This window comes from Geospiza fortis, unplaced genomic scaffold, assembly GCF_000277835.1.
Source record: "Geospiza fortis unplaced genomic scaffold, GeoFor_1.0 scaffold27, whole genome shotgun sequence".
Taxonomy (NCBI): Eukaryota; Metazoa; Chordata; class Aves; order Passeriformes; family Thraupidae; genus Geospiza; species Geospiza fortis.
In genome coordinates this window covers 2,001,213-2,021,352 of record NW_005054329.1, presented here as the reverse complement: position 1 = coordinate 2,021,352, position 20,140 = coordinate 2,001,213, and the positions used below count along the sequence as shown (strand labels likewise).

Below are 20,140 nucleotides of genomic sequence, written 5' to 3'. Positions count from 1 at the left end.
ACATAAAATGAACATTTTAGAACATGAGTGTCAAACTCATTGATAGGGTCTACAAATCTTCCTGATTCTTTAGCTCCAAACTAGCTGGGTTGCAGGACCTACCTTTATTTGAAATGCCAACACCTTGTACTTCCCAGGTGGTCAGTGAATCAGGCAAGGTGATAGACAGAGTCTTGGACCTGTGTTAAAAGTGTTTTTACATTTATCCATTACCAATCACCATCTGTTAACAGCACAGCTCATCACCAGCAACACCACAGGAGAGACTCAGGGAAGCTCTGAGCCAGAACACAGGAATTCTGGATTTTGGGTTGAATAAACTTGGTTTAACTGATTTCACAGAAGCTGGTACTTAGCAAGGTCCAAAGTGAAAGGAAAAGTGGCTCAACAATCTGGGCACCACACAGCACATGGAAAGGAACATGGCAGGAATAGTTTGTTTGGATAAGACTCCATTTCAGCATACATCTCAGGTACAACTAAGTTACCCAATTTACCTCAGTTTCACCACTTCCTTTCTATAAAGTTGATTTGAGAAAAGCAGTACCTTGAAGAAACTTGGTGAACTTCCCATAACCAGCTTTCAGGGAAGTAGCTACGAACTTGTGCCTCATTCAGTTCCAAGAGAGCCTCAAAATCTGAAGAACATAAATAAATCAACTAAAAAAACCCTGATACAAGAAAAAAGGTATCTAAATACCCTCAGTCAAAAATCTGTGTTCATCCCACCTCATATATTTGCACATGTGAATACCTGTCCAATATCCTGACAGATCACCTTGTTAACAAGCAATTAGAGGGAGATAATGGAAGACAAGGAATTTAACTCTCCCACAGATCTTTCCTGAGGTGTTTCCCACTGGTTGTCTGGGGCCTGGGCAAAGGATTCAAATTTGGCATTCAAAGTTACTCTCAATAGTCTCTGATTGCTGTCTGCTTGTTCTAAATGTGGGTGAACAGAACAGATAGCTGACTACAATAAAGAACTGCTCTCCTGCCCTCCTCAGGGATATTTAACTAAAACTTGGGGACCGTGGTCAAATTCTGTCTGGAACAACCCTGCCAGGTACCAGGGAGGGGTAAATAGATTCCATCACCTCTCCATCCCCTGTTCTGCTGGAGCAGGACACCCAGAGCTCTCATACTCACGCATTCTGGCCAATATCAGGAGCTTGTTTGGCTCTTCCAGCCGCAGCTTGTTGGCAAATTCACAGCAATCTGTGAATGCAGAAATGCACTTCTGGCTCCTCTGAATCCTCTGAGCTCTCTCCCTGCAGGTATCAGAGACTGGATAAGTTTTTACTCCAGCCCTGCAGCACATCTGGGCTTCCCGGTCTCGGTATTTGGCCACTGAAATAAAAATAAAACAATTAGCTTCCTTGAGATGAAGTTTCTATTTCCAAATGGATGTGATTTTTTACAATAATGATATACATAGAAATATTTGTAACACCTTCTTTGAGTATCTTTTCCCTGAAGTCAGATCGTTTGGTTCTTAACACTTCATTGCAAGGTTCACCTGTCCAGAAAAATAAAAAAGTAAACACAACATGACCTTTTCTTGTAGTAGAATTGTCCTCTTAAAAAAAACTCCACAAGATCACATTCCAAATGCATGAAACTTTTTTATGTTTGATGTTTTAATTACATAGAGGTATTTTAATTTTAATTACAGTAACTGTTCCACAAGATGTTTTCCCTCCTCAAAAATCATCAGTATATGCACCCCTATGAGTTCCAAGATAATAACTGAGAATGCCAGTGGAACATTTCAGAAAATGCACAGTTCCATGCCTGGACCACAGGGCTGTACCTGCTTCCTCTGAGTCATCAGCATTTGCATTAGTGAGGAAGGTGAGCCCGGCCATCCTGAACACAGCAACGTTGTTCTGTCCTCCCCCAGCCCCACAGCCAAGGTCACTCTTCTCCAGCTGCAGCATGATCTGAGGAGAAACACACGTGCCATGCTACCAGGATGTCTTCAGAACACAGCCTGGAAAGGCTCTTTGTGAAACAAAGGAGATCATACTCTCCGTGGCTCCTTCAGCAAGGAGCTCTCCACTGCAACCTATTTTTGGCCAGGTCTGTGGAGTTCTGATGAGAGAGTTCAGATCTGCCTTTAAAATCACAGTTTATGTCTACTGGAATTCAAAAAATTCTGGTAAACTGGTTCTTTTAATAATTTTGAGCTGTAGATTTAAACAAACAACTTTCACTCAGCCTTGAACTGCTCTGCTGCCCATTTTCAGGCTGGCTGAGTGCATGACACGTATCAGTTATTGCATGTGAAATGAAACAAAGAGCAACTGGATTTTCTTTTTTGGCTGCTAGCTCACCTTTTCCATTGCCCTCTTCCTTCTTCCTGTGACTCCATATATTGCCTTGTCAATAGATGACAAAGCAACAAAGGTATTGGGCTGGGTGTTTATGGTGAGTGATACAACATCTGCTGGTTTCAGTGTCTCTTTGCTTGACTGCAGCTTAATCTATAAATTGAAAAAAAGATTGGTAATTCTGAAAGCACATTGTTCTGAAATCAATCCAGCTAATGGCAAACACTTACTATAATCATTTTAGTGTTAAAGAACTTGTGTAAGTCCAAGATAAAATCTGACCATAAAATGAATGCACACCCACAAATTTGAGTGTCTACATTGCTACTCACATCAAGGCTATTCCCACATTTCTGTTCCACATTCAGCCAAACTGAATCAGCCACTAACTCTGCAGCTCCTTCTCCCGTGACTATGTAGTAAACAATGAGACGTGCTGAAGGAACCATCTCTTGGGTTATCCGTAAAGTTAGATGGTCATATTGCAAATCCTTAATTCTCTCCTGAGTTCCAAAGCTCACTGTCTTCCCTTTTGCTGTGATCTATAGTTTAAAAAAATGATGGAGAATAAAAAAGTCAAATTTTATATTCAGTCTATTTTTCACATGTAATAATTATTTGAATTTATATCTTCCACTAAAAAGAAGTGCTGTCTCTGCACTTCTTGTCCTTCATCTACATTTCACATTCTGAAATAGCCCTTGAAACCAACATACTTGTCCTCAATCCCAGTCAATGCCAGATAAGAATTTTTTTTAAAAATAGACCATATAAATATAAAATTTAAGCATGAGACTGTTATTTTTTTTTCCTATAAAGCTGACAGATTGTATCTTGAAGGAAGCAGTTGCCTGAGCTGCACATATTCTATGCTGAGGATAGTTCTTGATTGCTGAGGTTTTTCATCCATGACCATCCGTATTAAATTACAATTCAATATTTTATGCAGAAACATCTGTTACTCACCAAATAGCTGTAGTGATGTATTTTATCAATGTAGTGACTTTGTGGATATACATTAATATTTATTACATCCCCCACTTCCAAGGTTTTGTGGTTTGAAGCCCAGTCAATATGGAGATAACTCTGACTCAGGGATGAATAAGCTCTTGCTTCATAACTTTTACTTGCTTGGTTTTCATCTGAAAGATGTGGATCTGCAGTTTTTACCTGGAAAGATAATGAAATTTCTGAATAGTCTGAGTACAGAATGATATCTAAGCAAACAAGCAATGACAATACTAAAATCATGCTGCAATATGTTGTTCAGAGGGATTAATGAAAGAGAAGCCATCTCAAGACCTTACCCTCAAAGAAATAATTGCACCCTTGAAGACATAATTTAATGGAACAATTTAACTCACTTGAAACTCCAACATTCTGCTGTTTGGTGGGATATTAACAACAAACAAAGCAGTTCCATCACTGGTGCTTGTTTTTCTTCTCCCAGATTCTGAACCCTCTGATATCAACTGAGTCTCAACCATTTGATCATTTAAGGATTTGGCAGTGACAGTTACAGGGACATTCCCAACAAAGTCATCCATGGGGTCTTTCACCTGCACCTGTTCATCAAGACAAAGAAATGGTGACAATTTTCAAGAAGAGTCTTCCAAACTGCTCAGCTGCTTCTACAACAGGGAGTCAAAAAATGAACAAGCCAACAGAAGTGAAAGTGTTTTTATCAGCCATAGAGTGACACAGAGAGAAAATGACAAAGTTTGTGCATGATGGGGTTTATGCTTAATGTGCAACCCCCTGCTCCTGGGAACTGACCTTGATGAAGAAGGGAAGTCCAGGCTTCACAAAGAGAGGAGTGGCAATCAAACTCAACTTGTAAGGAGAGACAGCAAACCTGACTCCAGTGAACTCCACCTCTCCACTGAGGCCACCTGACAAAACACAGCACCCATGGAACAAATAGCTGAAAATAAGTTTAATCCCTAACCATTGCTACAGTGAGAATGGGCTGCTCTTCCTTACAAGCTTTTGGAAGAAGAACTGAGTATTAAAGAAAGTCTGATATTATGAAAGTCAGCCTTGCCATTTTCTTTTCTAGTTCTGTTCACATTTGCAGAAGTGTTTAGAAAAATTTCAATTAAAGAGCAACTTACCGCTAGACTCCAACACTGATGCCACAATATATAAATATGAGCCATCCAGTGCTTCCAGACTGTCAAAGCCTATAGAACTTGCTGCTCTCTTACTGTTAAAATTGATCTTAGCAACTCCATTTTCAATCTGGAAATGAAATAGAAATTATCACTCCATAGTCAATCATTTAGAAATAATACAAAGACCATATGTAGATTCAGTGTGTTTATGTTCATTGTCTATTTTCAGAGGAAATCAAAGGGTGGAGATGTTTAAATAAAGAATTCTTTATTCCCCAAAATTATTTTAAATTAATCAACCAATGGCACATATTGCAAAGTTTGTGTGCAGGCTCAGCAAGAGGTGGGGATAACACAGAGACATCTTCACTAAATGAGGGAATGGGACAATTAATGTAGAACAGACTCCTCAGAATTAATCAGTATCATTTTGATCTGCTTGTCTCCATTTGATTTCAGTTATTCTGTAATAGATAGAATTGAAGTTATTTCATATAAATTTTAATCACACAGTTTGGCCAGGCGAATAATTACAGCAGATTGAAATGCCATTGTCTCAGATGCTGCCTCTGAATTTCATTTCCAAGTGCCTTTCTCTGCCCCTGATGACAGCCTTACACAGGAAAAGTCCACACTGGGGAGCTGTGGATGCAAATTACAACTTGAGGCCCATTCTCACCAAATTTAATGGAAAAACTTCAGTGGGATTGGATCAGTCCTGAGTTATGCATGTGAATTCTAAACAAATTTGATTTGCTTCTTCTTACCCTCGTTACATGCATTGCCTGAGGCATCATTCTTTTCTCACTTTCTTCAATTATTCCATAACGAAGAAAAACGTCAGCACTGGGAAGCTTTTTGTTGGAAAAATAGCTGAGAATAAAACAATATAAATGCTTTTAAGATTACTTTAATGGCTGCAACATAGCATTTGTTTTTGAAGAAGAGTAATTGCCTAGGCAAGAGATGGAAAACAAATGTCTGTATTTTAAACACTTCTGCTGAAAAATAATCACTTTGAGAGAATTTTAAGAAGGGTCTCTTACATTTATTACAGAGCAGAAATTATTTTGATGAAAGAGCTTCTTGAGGAAAGCAAAGGGGAAAAGTCTGGACTCAGGAGAATCATTCCTCAGGTAAAAGAAAAGGAGACACAAAATATTCAGGATTCCAAGGCAAATTTCCTCACCTGGCTTTCACAACAATCCCAAAGTTCTCAAATTTATCAGAACTAATGAAGTTACTCTCTGGCTCGATGGTGATGGAAAAGCTTGGCATTGCTGCAAATTGAGTGGAAAAAAGGTCACTTGGGGGTGTTTTACCCATGAAGCCACAGGTGCTCAGCCACTGAAGAATCATGACCATTTCAAGGGGTTTGAGTTCCTGAAAACACTAAAAATGCAGGTTCACAGCATGGGCACACCTTACCATATTCCTTAACTTCAAATTTTGCCACAGCTGAGGTCACAAAATCCTTCTTGTACTTGGCTTTAATCTTCCAAATTCCATATCTATGAAATATCAACAATCAAACAGGTTCTAAGATGAAAATTAATGATAATAATGGTGATAATTTCTATGAGAGGAAAATTCTGCACCAGACTTTTGGAGGTGTTCAAGGCCTGCTTTGAGCAGATTCTCTTTGACACATCACTAATTATTTGACACTTACTTTAAAGCACTGAAATCAGTTATAAATCAGTTTCTCAAGCCCCTGCTATCATCCTTCTGCCAGCTCAGCAATGCTTCAGCACCCTCTCAAGACTAAAAGGAGAACTGAACAGATTTTTTTTTAAATACTGCTGTTCCTGGAAAACTGCTGGTGATTTGTATGAAACACATATGAAATATGAAATCCCCACGTCTTTGTCACTGTTTATGTCTCTACAGTAGAAAGCTTTAATTGTCATTGATGTTCTTTTTTAATTGAGCATGAAAAACCTGCCACCCTCTGTTGTTTAAGGAGAATACTCTGCCATAAGGTCCCTGTTTATATCATGATCCTACCCTACGTGAAATGTTAGAAATCTCCAAGTTTCAAGTCATGCTCTCCATGTAAAACCACTCTATGACAGCCACTATAAAAAGGCATTATAATGTTAATAATTCACAAAAAAAAATCTACTTAGGATTATGAGGGATCTTGAAGTCAGGAAAAGAAACTATTCCAGTGAAATCTTTTTCTTCCAGAATATCCACTTCTACTCCTTCAGGATCCTTGAAATGATAAGAGGACAGAGTGAGCAGTTACAGATTGTTCTTATCAAAAGGGGAATCTTCATCCTTCAGAGGGGATTTCAGAGGCAGCCTGGCCATAACATATTTTTCTTAAGAGCTTCAAAGCATAAAAACACAAATATTAATAGAAAAAAATCAGGCGAAATTCTGATAAAATACTTTAGTTCCACTAAGTAAAAGCTATGCTTAAAATAGCTAAAAAATTACAGTAATAACAAGCCAATTCTTAAAGGCTAAAAAATATGGTAGATAATGATTATTTTTATGTCTTAAATGAAACAAACAGTATAAACCCCATATATTATTAAAGTTCCCTCAAAAATAATTTTCCCAGATATTAAAGATAAATTTTTTTTTTCTATTCTGGAACAACTTCAGATCTGGGATTTAAAAACCTCTATCCAACCTAGCAAAATCAATTTTAAATCTTTTAAAAGATCTCTGGCTACCTGCAAAAACATCTAAGAGTTTTATTAAACATTGACTGCAATAATGATTTCCCATCTACCTACCTACCTTTATTTGTTATTAGAGGTACAAAATATTAATATTAAATTCAATTACAACTCACCACAAAAGTCAGGACAGTCTCCCTGTAAGCTGGCTGCAGTTCTTCATCCAGAGAGTAAACTCTGACTTTCACTGTAAGAATTACAGCAATAAATCTCAAAATCAAAACAACCAAACAATTTACTGATCTTTTTAACAAACTCCCAGGAATATCTTTCACTCTTTGTGCCACAAATTACTAATTTAGGGTGAGGACTGCAGGGAGAAGTGATTAACTTTTCCAGTATGATCAAATAATTCAAAGTATTGTTCTGCTGATAAAAAAATTTAATATCAGCTGATGAAAATGCAACACAACCAAGAGCTTAAAGAACAATTAAATCCTAATTCCTTGACAGAGTCAGCAGACTTTTAAAATTAAATACCGGCCAGGAGAAATAAGCATCATTTACCTGACTGATCAGGTGTATAAACTGGTTTATCTGTATGAATAAAAAGAAACCCATTCTCATAGGAAACAGGAATTTTTTTAAATCTTGTAAAATGTGGAGAAACAGCTTCCAAATACAAATACTTGTCTGAAGTATCTGTTCTTGGTAAATCTGCTGGTTGTACCTGGGGGAGATGAAATAAAGGTTTTTGAAGATTATTAAAGTATTTTTCATGTATTTTTTCCTACAATATTTTTTTGATGCAAAAAGTATCTGAAAAGCAATTACTGTGGTTTAATATCATTACAAAATATCAACACTCACACGGATTTATTCTTCCTTACATGGTAGAGAATGGTTTGGAGTATTAAGCTAAGAATATTCGGAAATTTTGCATTTTATTTATGCCCAGAACTAAACCAGCAAAGTTGAAAGCCCAGTAATGAGGTCACAATTGTAGAAATTATCAGATTTCCTTTTATACACATGATGAATCCTGGCCACAACAAAGCTGCTGCTGTGATTGGTACTTTGATTTGATTCTCTCTATTTTTAAAGTTATGCAATGTTTCTAAACCAGTTTGATTCTATGTTTAACTTCAGTGTTGTTACACTGATTTTATTCAGCGTAATTTCAATTTCAGACCAAAAATCGGGGCATTAGCCCTTCCTCCCCAGTTTAAACAACTAAAAACTTCCGTAAAGTTCATCTTTTTTTAAGCCTAAATGTGATAATTAAAAGAGTGCAAGAAAGGTCTGAATTCCTTACTGTTAAAGTTACAGCATCTTGGAATTGGTTGGCTGGGGTTAAGAAGATCGGAGCAGACGAATACACAACCAGCTTATCTGGGAAGCTTTTCAGGGCAACACTGACTGGAAATTCCTCCTGGTAACCAAAAGCTTGAACTACAATTTTCTCAGAGGCCCCAGCTCGGATGATCTTTGGCGCTGTAAGGACATATCTGTACACAGAATATAAAACAGTAACAGATTTCTTTCTAATTTTTCAGATTTCTTACTTCCCTTTCAGAATTCAGTCACATGCAGAGCGTTAAAGCAAACAGGATAATCAGGTTATCATAAGGCACTAATTAAAATCCTATTTTGCCCTTTGTATTGGCTCTACTTAAATTCTGGATTTATTTACCCAAAAGAGAGGACAACAACCAAGTAACATTTCCAGTAAATTCCGTATTTGCTTTTACTTACGTTTTCTCTTGGCTAAAAGTCGTTCCAGAAAATAGCAAAACAATAAAATATATTAAAATAGCCATTGTGTCTGGGACAAGAGCAAACCATAGATGTTAATGAGGGTGGGTTAAACAGCCTCTGCTGTGGCTGAGCAGAAATGCCAACACATTTCACCCACAGTTAATAATTAATGGCAGATCATTCTTTACTAAATCATCATTGCCACTTCCTGAGGAAGCCAGAGCTGCTAAACTTGGCTATTTTTTAATTTAGAATTTCAATTTTTAATATGTTCACAGCAATCCTGTGTCAGTCCTCACTTTCCTTATGACAAACTGCATAATAAAATAATTTTCAGAGGTAGAAAAAGCCCCAACAAACAAAAAGACGAATTCAGTTTGTCCTTAGTAAAATTTTTTTTATAATTAAAGTGAGTTTAAATTTGTGTCTGAAGTAACAAAAGCATTTGAGTTATATCAAACAAGGTGTGGATCTGTTTGGACCAGCATTATTGTTTTGTTGTTTTGAAATAACTTTTCCCTTGCAAATTTCTTTTAGCCATTTGTATTCTAGATTATGCCAACTTTCTGACAATTCCATTACAAATAAAACCAGCAATACAGAAATATTAGGGCACAATATATCAACATGCACCATTTTAAACAGCATTTTGCAAAAAAAAAAACCAAAAAAAAGAATAAATTTGCAAAAAATCCCCCACAACCATTGATGACAAAACTTTTGCAGGCCTGGCATTTGGGATAGCACCTCGAAAAATGGGTTTATGTAAAGTTAAATAAAGTTGTGCAAGAATGCTGAAGTTTAAACAAATATCGTGGTCAACCTTTACGGGAAAAGCGTTTACAAAACTGTTTCTGATCAATATAAATTGAAATTACAGTAAGGTCAGCTTCTCACCAAATGTAAGGAACTAGAAGAGAAGCAATAATTGAATAAAAGCTTATAACATGTAGGATGTCTAACGTTATTGAAATGAGCGGCCAACATATGTATTATTAAATAGCAATGGGATGGTGTGTAAATTAAAAGTCAAATAGTGAAGGACAGTGGGAAATGCTTTAGAAGTCTAACAGTAATCTGAAATAGTGTTTTTAAAATCTGATTCTGCTTCTTCTCTACATTTTTCAGACACACAACCTGCTGGTTTTTCAGCCTTGCATTTCACACTTACATAGATGCTGAATTAACACAATCCAAGTGTTAAAAGGAGATTTATTTACACGCCTCTGTGAAAATAACTGTGATTTAGACCAGACACGCAGAGTTTATAACTGTAAATAAACTGTGTATTTCCAAAAAAGTCCATTTATATGCAATCTTGTAGTGAGATGCTAACTTGACACACACATAGCGTACAGATAAGGGTAACACACCTATCAGCAGAGCAGGTTTTATTGTTTATACAGCGGCTCGGGTTTGAAATAAACCAAAACCCCTCAAAGTTGTATTGTTTATACAATGATTTGCGTTTATTGTTTATACATTGTACAGTGATTTGAGCTTTATTTACCACAAACCCCTGAGGGCTCCCTTTGAGGGGACGCGGCGGGAAATGGCGAGGCGGGGGCGGAGCCTCAGCGGCGGGAAACGACGAAGGGGCGGGGCTTGATTGAGGCTCCGCCCCTCAGCCGCACCCGCTGCGATCGCCGACCGGACAAAATGGCGGCGGGGCGGCCCCTAAGGGAGCGCCCTTAAAGGAGCCGCAACACCGGGGGCTCGGCGGTGCGGGCGGCGATCGCTCGCCGAGGGGAAGGAGGCGGCGGAGAGCTGCCTGGAGAACCGGTGCCATCCTCCGGGAGCGCTGCGAGGCCGCCCTGCCCGGCCGTGCCGCGGCGGCGAGCGGTGAGCCGGCGTTACCATGTCAACGCAGGTAATCACAGCGGAGGCCTGAGGGGGCGGCCCGCGGCCGCTGACCGGGAGGGGATGGGGACCGGGAGAACGCGGGGCCCCGATCCCCGGGGCTGTCACTGCGAAAGCACAGCCTGCCCTCAGGAAGCAGCGGTAAAACCACGAACTGCGCTCCTTGGAACATGAGGAACGCCCCAATGTGGCTTTGCGGTAGCGCGCCAGCATCTTCCTCCCTCTCCTGTGCCTTCCAGTCTCACTGTCCTGATCCTCTATGAATTGTGTTTCTAAATAATGGATAGAAAAAAGTGGCCCTTTTTCTTGCCCCACCTTCCCTTGTCCTTATTTCCTTTCCAATTTCTGAGGAAGAAAAATCCATCACAATGAAGAACATATTCTCAAGGCACGATGTCATCACTCTCAAAGCCTCAAGTTCCCTTAACAGAAGAGTTTTCTATCTTAAAAATATCTTAAAATGTGCTCCTTGTTCAGTGGGTGGAGGTGTTAGTAAAGCTCTGTCCCCTGGAGATGGTTGCTACAAGGGCTCTGTCACTCCATGACTTTTCCTGCCCTTATCCCTGGGGAAATATGTTCATCCCTGAGGGAGGTTTCTGTTAACATTCTCTGGAATTTCCCAGGCAGTCACAGGATAATTTGTTTGCAGAAAGGAAAACTCTGGGAATGCCAGGGCTAGACTGATCCTAATTTTTATTTCTTGATTTCCTTTTTCTGCTTGCATTTGTTCTTACTGCACAGTGGGAAGTTTTGGGAGCAGTTGGGATCCAGTCCTCTGTTTGTGTCGCTGCCAGCTCTGTTAGCCTGAGCTGAGAGCATCTCCAGAGCTGGCAGGGTTTGTGTAAAGCACAGCCTGCAGGACAGGAGGAAGATGAGCTGCTCCATCAGTCCCTGAGGCTGTGCTGTACTAGGGTGGGAGTATAAAGGTAAAATTCTTCCCAATGCCAGGAAAACTGGAAGCTGGCACCCATTTGAGATGTGTTTTTTGGCAGCTTCTGTAGCACCTTTGTTGTCATGCAAACCTTTGAGATTTAGCTTTCCACACAGACTGATACTTGTTCCAGTTCTTCCAGGTGTTGCCATGTGATACCCAGCATTTCTGGCAATGAAGAAAGGCTCTGTAAGGAAAGTTCCAGGTAGAAAACCACAGGCACCAGGATCCCTGATACCTCGGCCAATGTCACCTGTCACTTCTGGTGCCACACGTCCACGTCTTGGCCAACAGAGCCCTCCAGCTGCTGCCAAAAGCATGGAGCAGAGACCCCAACAGTGGGAGATTCCAGCAGAAAATGTTGGGGCTGCTTTTAAATTTCAGGAAGGTATTGTATAATCAATAATACTGGTGTCCAAGCACATACCACAAGCATTAAAAGCCAGTGTGATTAAAGATGTATGATCTCTTGGAAAGAAGCCTAAAAAATTGCTTTAATCTTTTTTTTTTCTTTTTTGGAAGTGGGAGTAACGAAAGCTGGGGAGAATAATAAGACTTTTACTCCTTCCTGTAACTGTTTCTGAGGGATTAATTTTCAATATTTTTCCAGTATTCAGTGTAAAGAAAACAGCAAATATAAAAATCATCAATTCCTTCTGTTTAATTTCAGGTGAACGTGGTGTTAGCCCAGGGGTTAGGTACATAACCGAGCCCCTTATAAAGGGTCTGTCAAAACAGCAAAATCTGGCTTGTATAAACTCACTGAATCTTTCTTCCCCAAAGGATGGGAACAAGAAATTTAAGGTAAGTGTTTGGAAAAAAAAAAGGGAAATTAAACTAAGTTCTGAATAATTAGCATTTATTAGGCTTATTTTTAAGTGGGTATAAACAGCACAATCTAATTCTGTTAGCCTAGTTCTGCAACCAGCTTCTGTAAAAACAAGGCAATTGAGACTTGAGCAAAAGAAAAAGAATTGGCTCATTAGAATGATGCTTAAAACAGATTAGTTCATGGAATTTTTAGGTTCTGGATTTGGTTGGTTTGGGATTTTTTTGTTGTTGTTTTTTTTAATAGTTGCTTTTGATGTAGATGAAGACTAGCCCATTGTAAATTTAAAATCCAGCTTTCCAAAACTGTAGAAGACTGTACCTAAAGGGGAGTTATAGAACACCACAATGAACTGTGATTAATAAAATATTAGAGTATTTGGTATTTTTAATTAATAGAAAGCTGCTTTTCTCTTTTGAAAAAACCCAAACCCTATGCTAAGGGATTTTCTGTTCTTTAGTACATAGAAAATTTGGAGAAGTGCTACAAACTAGAGGTGCTAAACCTTAGTAACAACCAAATAGAGAAGATTGAGAAGTTGGATAAACTGCTGAAGCTGCGTGAGCTCAACTTGTCCAACAACAGGATCAGGTAAGAGGAGACACCCCAGGCTTTGGGGAGCCCAGGGTCAATAAAGCTGATTTTCCTTTCCTGCTTCAGTGAGCTCTCTCACAGGAGTGAACACTTGAGGTGAGATGTCAAGACTGAGAGGCTTTGAGGTCTTTGTAAAGAGCCCAAGCTCTGAGGTATTGGAAGAATAAATAGTTCTGGGAAGTGCTGTCAGTGTACATGGCTGGGGTTTAATTTGTTTTCCTTGGAAACCAAGCCAGAAGTGCAAGTTTCCAGATACCACAACAGAGAGTGGTATGAAGAGCAATAACCCAATGAAGTGCATTAAAAGTTAATTAAACTTTTACTGTTTATTATTACAGGTAATATAATAAGTTTTTCTTTTAGGAGAGGAAGCTGAATGGGCTTGATGAGGCAGGCCATAAATTCCCTAAATTGCTTTTGAACACTTTTGAGAGCCTGGTGTCTTGTTTAAAGCGTTGAAGGGTAATGGTTCATGCAGTAGCAAAACTCTTTATCACTTTTAATTTTCCTGTCAATGAATTATGATCTTTACTATTATGAAACTGCCTTTGCAGCAGAGAGGCTGCATTTCAGCAGAGACATTTACAATGGGAAGTGAGTAAAACCCCAGAGTTCATTTCTACACATTGCATTCACACAACTTCCTCTCTCAACAGGAATTGAAAAGGCCAAAGTAGCTTTTAGCTCCTGCTCTGTTTTCACACTTTGGTTATTTACAGCTCATACATACCCAAAAACCAGCACAGTCACAGGAGCACATTCTGCTGTACTTTGTTGTAATACTCATGGTTTACTTAATGTTCACACATACTCGTAAAAATGCTCAAGTAAACAACCTAGCATGGTTTCCTCAATAATTTTAATGAAAACACTAAAAATTTAGCTCGTCATGCTGTCAGTTTACAGCTGGTCTTCCTTTGTATGGAGGGGAAAAAAAAACACAAAAAACAACTTTATTTTGATTCATCTTTGTCTCATTACATTCTCAGGAGAGAAAGTGCAAATTTTGCCTATTAAAATGGAGTTAGCACACATTAAAACAGTGTTAATATTGAAATGAAGACATGCAAAAGTAATGAATTTGAGACAATGGCAGAAAATTGTGCTGTGATTTTTGGTCTTAATTTAGTACTTGTAAGCTGGTGTAATTTCATTTCCAATGTCCATGTCACTAGATAATGGTTTTGCTGATCTCTTGGTTAATTAATTGTGACAAATTTTGTTTTGTTTATCCATAATGCCTCAGTTTCACTTCAAATTTGCTGTGATTCATGACAAATTCCATTCTCCTTCTCATTTTCAGCAAAATCGAAGGCATAGAACATTTGCAGAACCTACAGAGGCTGAACCTGGCAGGGAATGAGATTGAGCACATTCCTGTGTGGGTAGGGAGGAAACTGAGATCCCTGCGCAGCCTGAATTTGAAACAGAACCAAGTGTCCTCAGTGAGTGATTCTGGTTAGAAACAGGCACTGTTCAGTCTGAGCTGGGTATTTACACTGATTAATTTACTCTGGGTAATTGCTGCGTGTCTTTCCACACAGTCTGCTGGGAAATGCAGCAGTTGGGAGCCTAATAAAGTTATTTATCAGAGAAACTCCTCGTGTGCAGGTGGTGAAGATACAAACCTATATTATGTTGTTTGGGAAGACATAACTTTTTGGGGGATTATACATCCACAGGCCTTGGTATCTTGAAATTTCCAAGATAAAACTTGATTGCACGGCAGATTGCAATATCTTGAAATTTCCAAGATAAAACTTGCATTGCAAGAGCAGATTGCTCTTTGCAGTGGCATTTTTATAGAGGAAATAATTTCATTTCAAGAAATTACTTTAGTCATAATACTGTGTATTTTGGTAGGTTTTTAGAGATTATTCTTTAGCATAAAGGTTAAAATAAATCTTTTAATACATTCCATTCTACATAATCAGAAATTTACTCCTGGGGGTTTAATTCTTCTCAGAATGGATGTCTAATCATTGTTTTGTTTCTCTTTGTAGCTCCATGATATAGCTAAACTAAAGCCTCTGCAAGATCTGACCTCTCTGTTCCTTGCTGGAAACCCAGTTGCAAGTCTGCCTCACTACTGCTTGTACACCATATTCCACCTGAGGGCACTGGAAAACCTGGATGGACAGCCTGTGACAAACCATGACAGGCAGGAAGCTCTGGAGAGGTTTAATTTGGGTAATAATCTGTAAAATCTAAAGTGAATGAGATGAAATTTAAGTTTGGAAGGAAAAGATTTTTCTATTGGAATGTTCCTCTGATTTTGTTTTTCAGAAGAGATAGAAAAATTAGAAAAAGAGTTGGAAAACACAAAAAAAGAGATGGAGAGTGTGAAGCTTAACCAGACCAAAGTGCTTGAGCAACTTCAGCATCAAGATGAGCTCAACAAGTCACTAAAGGAAAAGGCTGTGCAACAGAGACAAAGCTTTGATGAGCTACAGAGGGACCTGGGCACCAAAAATGAGCTGGTAAGATAATCCCTGGCACTAAGGAAAACTTCAGACTGTCAATGTGACAGTTCAAGTGACTGAAAATTTAATTTTAAAACTGACAGACTTCCAATTCTTTAGAGAGTGATTATTGACCTTCAATATTCTTTCTGTGGAAAAAGTTAAGTATATGGAAGCAGGACTCAGTGTCACTCCTGTGATTTGTAGTAACTTCTTTGTTTCTAGTAATTATTTATGTATTTCTGTTTAAAATTTTGTCTGTTGGTGGAAGGTTAAGCTACTGAATTGCTGATGTTCTGAATATCCTGCACTGGTCAGCCTCTGAGGGGCTGCTGCAATAAGGAAGAAAATTGCTCCTTTTACAAAAACAAGATGTGCACACAAGTTGTATGTCAGTAATAGCCCTTGAATGTTATTTTTGGTAATGCTCACCAGTTTAATTGTATTTTATTCACATCACCCTAAAGTCTTATGTTAGAGTCTCTTCCATTGGTAGCCATAAAATGCAGGCAAAGTCCTACTGACTTGAGAGTGCTGGCTTGTGAATGACCTGATGGGAACTTAATATTTGGATTTTGTCCTGTTAGACTTGTCCTCTAAAATTTTATCCTTCAGACTCTCCTACCTGGTACTTCTACAGCTGTTTCTCTGAGCACACACCCACTAACCAGCAGTCTGCTTCTCAAATGAAGTTTAGTATAAGGAGATTTAGCAGCAAATACTTTGCAGCTTGAACTCACTCTTCTCCTTTGGATGACAAATTTGGCTCACTTCTGTCTCCCTTTAGCTGGTGTCTGGGTTTGTCACAGTCCCCTTCCTGCAGAGCCTTTGTTCCTCACTCAAGGTAGCCCCACTGTGCCCTTGGGTTGCATGGTTGGTTTTATTTCTAGGATGTATTTGCACGTTCCCTGAAGTAGCAACATTATTATGAAGTGTCCCAGTGAGATTTTATATTCACTATGGTTTGGAATACAATTTTCTTGCTATTTTTTCCCCTTTTTCTCTGAAACAGAGTTAATTTTTGCATGACATTTATCAGGTTTTGAAATCTTTAAGCCTTTCCTGTTCTATTTCTTTTCCTCCATTAGTTCTGCTTTCCACTATCTATTGGAATTGTGCTGCATGTTCTCCTTCAGGTATTCAGTGTGAAAAGTTGATTTAAAAAGAAATCACATGATGGACCTTTACTTAAAAATAACCTAAAAACCAATCTAGCACATGGTTAAGCTAAAATAAAATACACAGACTTTGTACTCTTGACAATTGAGATACTTTGGTTCTTTTACAGACCACGAGTGTTAATAGCCCTCATGCTCACTAGTAGCAGTAAATACATTTGTTATTTTGGCCTAGATTTTGCTAAAGGATCATACCCAAATTATTGTTTTATCCTAAATTAGGTTTAAAAACAAACTTGTCATTTTGATGTACATAAATTTAAAAGGCCTTTCATGTGATCATTTGTATTCTATTAATTGTGGGGCTTTTGTCTCCTCTTAGTGACCATTGTAAAATTGCCCTTTGTGATATCCTTGATCCTGAGCTGTGCTGTGAGCTTTGTTCCCACGTTAGGGGCTGTGCCCTGCTCTCTGTGGAGCTGCAGTGTGTGTGCCAGTGCTGAGTGAATTCCAGGGAATGATCTCACTGGGTTTGTGGTTCTTTAGCTGAAGCAGAAGACAGTGGAGCTGACCCGGGCTTGCCAGAAGCAGTATGAGCTGGAGCAGGAGCTGGCCTTTTACAAGATCGATGTCAAATTTGAGCCCTTGAATTATTTGCCCTCAGAGGTAATAATTTTTAAGTTGTGGATCTTTTTATTGCGGTTTCCCTTGATTCTTCAACTTGGAAAATAAAAACCTTACTAGTTTTTCTATAATCTAATAGATACTGTTTTATTAAAGGCCCAACCTCTGTCATACCTGCAAACAAAAATGCCAGAATGAAATCCGTAAGAAAAGTAAAGATCAGTAGTCATTGACTACAATTATGTCTCAGTAAACTTAAGTGCAACAATGTAATGGACTAAATATAATCTAAGTAAATTTAATATACTAAGGAAAAGTTCTTCCAGGCATCTGCAACAAACTGGGCACACCTCAGTTGGGTTTGTTTGGTTTTAATTCCGTTCTGAAATAACAATGTTCAAGGCCAAAAATGTTAAGTATAATCTGTTTCCTTCTTTTTCTTCTAATTTCAAATTGGTTTTCCTTTTTATGCTTGATAAGAGAGCTAAATGTATGCTAGGAGTTGGCTGCAGCGATAGTTCTGGGATAAAGACTCTGCTTCTTACATTTCAGGAGGTTGAACTTGATAATGTACCTGGTGAAAGTCCCTACATTGGCAAGGCCAGGTACAAAAGGAACATGTTCATAAGGGAAGGCTACATCTCTGACCAAGCTCAGCAGCTGCAGCTTGGGAAAATGCAGCAGGAGGAAGATGACTCCTGTAGGAAACCCCAGCTGGAATCACACCTCCAAAGTCTAGATAAAATACTGCAGGATAAGGAAGAAAAGATTAATTCAGGTAAAACCTTTTTTTTTATTAAATGAAGATAAAAACATTTGTATCAGTGTGGTTTATTCCAGTGGTTACATGCTTGACATCAGAGTAGAAACAGTGTGTCAAAGGCTGGAAGTGCTGTGATTGTTAAACACTGGACTTGATGCATTTTTGGTGCTACAGTTTCTTAACTGCTGTTATTTTAAGATAACTCAGGATGACAGCATTACATGTTATTGAAAACACAGTTCTAGGGAGGTTTCATATTTGATGCATGAATTTAATTCTGTTGTACTTGTTAAATAAACTTAGGACTTGCTTTCTGAGAAAGCAGAATGTATTAGCTGTGATTATCAAGGTTTTAATGCTGTGCTGATTAATGTGTTCATACACAGCTGTGTGTCAGTGTTTACACAATATTACAATGTACTTTGTGGGAGTGTGGGTTTTATGTTGGATTTCTTTTGTCTGCAGCACAAAGAAGATTAGAAGAACTGCAAAGTGAAATTGGAGATGCAGAGCAACAAGTGCTGAAAGTAACAGAGGAACTGCAACAACTGGAGGATGCTCTGGCTCAGAAAAAAGTAAGTTTTTCCACAAAGAGCAAGGGAAGGTGTTTGAAGCAGTGTTGATGTAAGAAAATATAACTTTTTCTCCCCATTCTTATAAAGAGGCCACTGTACAGACATAAATCCATGTGTCAAGCATCAGAAAAATCTTCCAGTTTTTAGAGAGCTTGTTCATAAATCAGCTGTTAGAGCTGTAGTGCAGTTAATGGCATCTGTTCCATGTTGCTGCTGATTTATTGCTGACTTTCCCAAACCCTTTGGAAGAACCTGCTGTGTAGGTTGAGTTGTGCAGCTGATAAGCAGTGTGGCTACAGAATTGGCAGCAAGAATTAATTTATCACCATTAAACTAAAACAGCATCTTCTACTTCTTGAACTGTCATCAGTTGTTCCTATTTTTAATTTTTAAACTTGCCTGAAAATCAGTGACCAAGATTGTCTTTGTTTAAATGTTAAATATATTCTTGATCATCTGTCTATTTCCAACCACTCAACCTAATGCTGTCTCCAGCTCTCCCAGGCCAGCAAGGAAGCAATTGAACAGAAATTGAGTGAAAAGTTACAAATCCTGCAGGAACTACGCAAGGAAACCTTAGAACTGGAAAAACAAATAGAGAAACAGAAAAGAGAAATAGGGAAAAAGCAAAAAGAGCTTGAAGATTTGCAGAGTTCTCTTGGTTCTGTAAATCCTGAGGATCCAAGGCATGTAAGTAAAACCAGAATCTGAAGTGATTATATACTGTGCAATGGACTACAGGCAGCTTTAGCAGGTGCCCATTCACTTGTGCTTATTTAATGAGTTATATTCTTTTGCTGTTTATCAAAGTCATTAACTTATGATTTGAAAGCTAAAAAATCCCACCAAACCAACCAGCTTTGGTAAAACACTTGAACAACTCATATTCCCAGGAGGTGCTGTAGAGCACATTCAGAACTAAATCTTTATGCTTTGCACAAATACACTGGGCAGAGCCTTGCAGACAATTTCTGTGTAAGAAATCCTTCGTGCATCTCTTTGTGGAGTCTGGCCTTAAGGGTTTTTAAAGATCTGTGTGTGGCAGTGCTTATCCAGCCTGTTTGGTGGGGACTGGTGGCCTCTCTCTGCTGTCACCTCCAGTCCTGAGGGAATCAGCAAGGCCCAGAGGCCGCAGCTCCTGGGGCTGGGGTGCCAAGGACAGCCCGAGCTTCCACCTGACTTTATGATCATCAGGGATGCAGGACTTTTTCTGAGTTAGAACTGTGCTCAGCTACAGCAAACACTTATAGAAATGAAACTAAAATGAAACAGAATTCTCTTTAATAGTGTTTTCTAAAAGCTTATATCTCTAAACGAAAGTTCTTCAAGCCAGCTGGGTGCTTTTAAGTGAGACATGAAAGTATTTTTATTCTTGGCTCAGTTTTCTGCAGAGGCACGCAAACACTTGTTTAAAAAGCTCCTTTTGTATTTTAAACTTAATTTCTTCGGCTCTTGGGTGGCAGAAGGGCCGAGCACGTTCTGGGAAGGCTCCTGGGGGGCAGGAGCGGGGCCCGGGGGTCAGGAGCGGGGCCCGGGGGGCAGGAGC

The 20,140-nt window shown here is 38.8% G+C and overlaps 2 protein-coding genes across 5 annotated transcripts in view; one reads left to right on the top strand and one right to left on the bottom strand.

Moving 5' to 3' along the window:
* The window catches only part of C5 (complement C5), a 19,822-nt gene extending 10,678 nt beyond the window's left edge, over nucleotides 1-9,144 (bottom strand). The window contains exons 1-19 of the mRNA XM_005421353.1: nucleotides 8,836-9,144; nucleotides 8,396-8,588; nucleotides 7,648-7,810; nucleotides 7,257-7,327; nucleotides 6,573-6,664; nucleotides 5,876-5,958; nucleotides 5,637-5,727; nucleotides 5,215-5,320; nucleotides 4,448-4,574; nucleotides 4,110-4,225; nucleotides 3,698-3,898; nucleotides 3,300-3,503; nucleotides 2,666-2,875; nucleotides 2,337-2,486; nucleotides 1,814-1,943; nucleotides 1,454-1,519; nucleotides 1,150-1,350; nucleotides 548-638; nucleotides 103-179 (exon numbers count right to left, since the gene is read on the bottom strand). Coding sequence (XP_005421410.1) covers nucleotides 103-179; nucleotides 548-638; nucleotides 1,150-1,350; nucleotides 1,454-1,519; nucleotides 1,814-1,943; nucleotides 2,337-2,486; nucleotides 2,666-2,875; nucleotides 3,300-3,503; nucleotides 3,698-3,898; nucleotides 4,110-4,225; nucleotides 4,448-4,574; nucleotides 5,215-5,320; nucleotides 5,637-5,727; nucleotides 5,876-5,958; nucleotides 6,573-6,664; nucleotides 7,257-7,327; nucleotides 7,648-7,810; nucleotides 8,396-8,588; nucleotides 8,836-8,900 — 2,437 coding nt within the window. The 5' untranslated portion in view covers nucleotides 8,901-9,144. The remainder of the gene's footprint in view (nucleotides 1-102; nucleotides 180-547; nucleotides 639-1,149; nucleotides 1,351-1,453; nucleotides 1,520-1,813; nucleotides 1,944-2,336; nucleotides 2,487-2,665; nucleotides 2,876-3,299; nucleotides 3,504-3,697; nucleotides 3,899-4,109; nucleotides 4,226-4,447; nucleotides 4,575-5,214; nucleotides 5,321-5,636; nucleotides 5,728-5,875; nucleotides 5,959-6,572; nucleotides 6,665-7,256; nucleotides 7,328-7,647; nucleotides 7,811-8,395; nucleotides 8,589-8,835) is intronic.
* Nucleotides 9,145-10,510: 1,366 nt separating this feature from the next.
* The window catches only part of CNTRL (centriolin), a 27,274-nt gene continuing 17,644 nt past the window's right edge, over nucleotides 10,511-20,140 (top strand). For 2 of the 4 annotated variants that reach the window (XM_031057320.1, XM_031057321.1), the window contains exons 1-12: nucleotides 10,511-10,708; nucleotides 11,763-12,017; nucleotides 12,300-12,433; nucleotides 12,919-13,049; nucleotides 14,356-14,497; nucleotides 15,056-15,242; nucleotides 15,339-15,532; nucleotides 16,302-16,358; nucleotides 17,179-17,298; nucleotides 17,809-18,034; nucleotides 18,485-18,594; nucleotides 19,090-19,284. In XM_031057320.1, coding sequence (XP_030913180.1) covers nucleotides 11,804-12,017; nucleotides 12,300-12,433; nucleotides 12,919-13,049; nucleotides 14,356-14,497; nucleotides 15,056-15,242; nucleotides 15,339-15,532; nucleotides 16,302-16,358; nucleotides 17,179-17,298; nucleotides 17,809-18,034; nucleotides 18,485-18,594; nucleotides 19,090-19,284 — 1,710 coding nt within the window. In that variant the 5' untranslated portion in view covers nucleotides 10,511-10,708; nucleotides 11,763-11,803. Of the gene's footprint in view, nucleotides 10,709-11,762; nucleotides 12,018-12,299; nucleotides 12,434-12,918; nucleotides 13,050-14,355; nucleotides 14,498-15,055; nucleotides 15,243-15,338; nucleotides 15,533-16,301; nucleotides 16,359-16,602; nucleotides 16,651-17,178; nucleotides 17,299-17,808; nucleotides 18,035-18,484; nucleotides 18,595-19,089; nucleotides 19,285-20,140 lie in introns of all 4 variants that reach the window. The other 2 variants (XM_031057323.1, XM_031057324.1) reach the window with 2 other exon arrangements.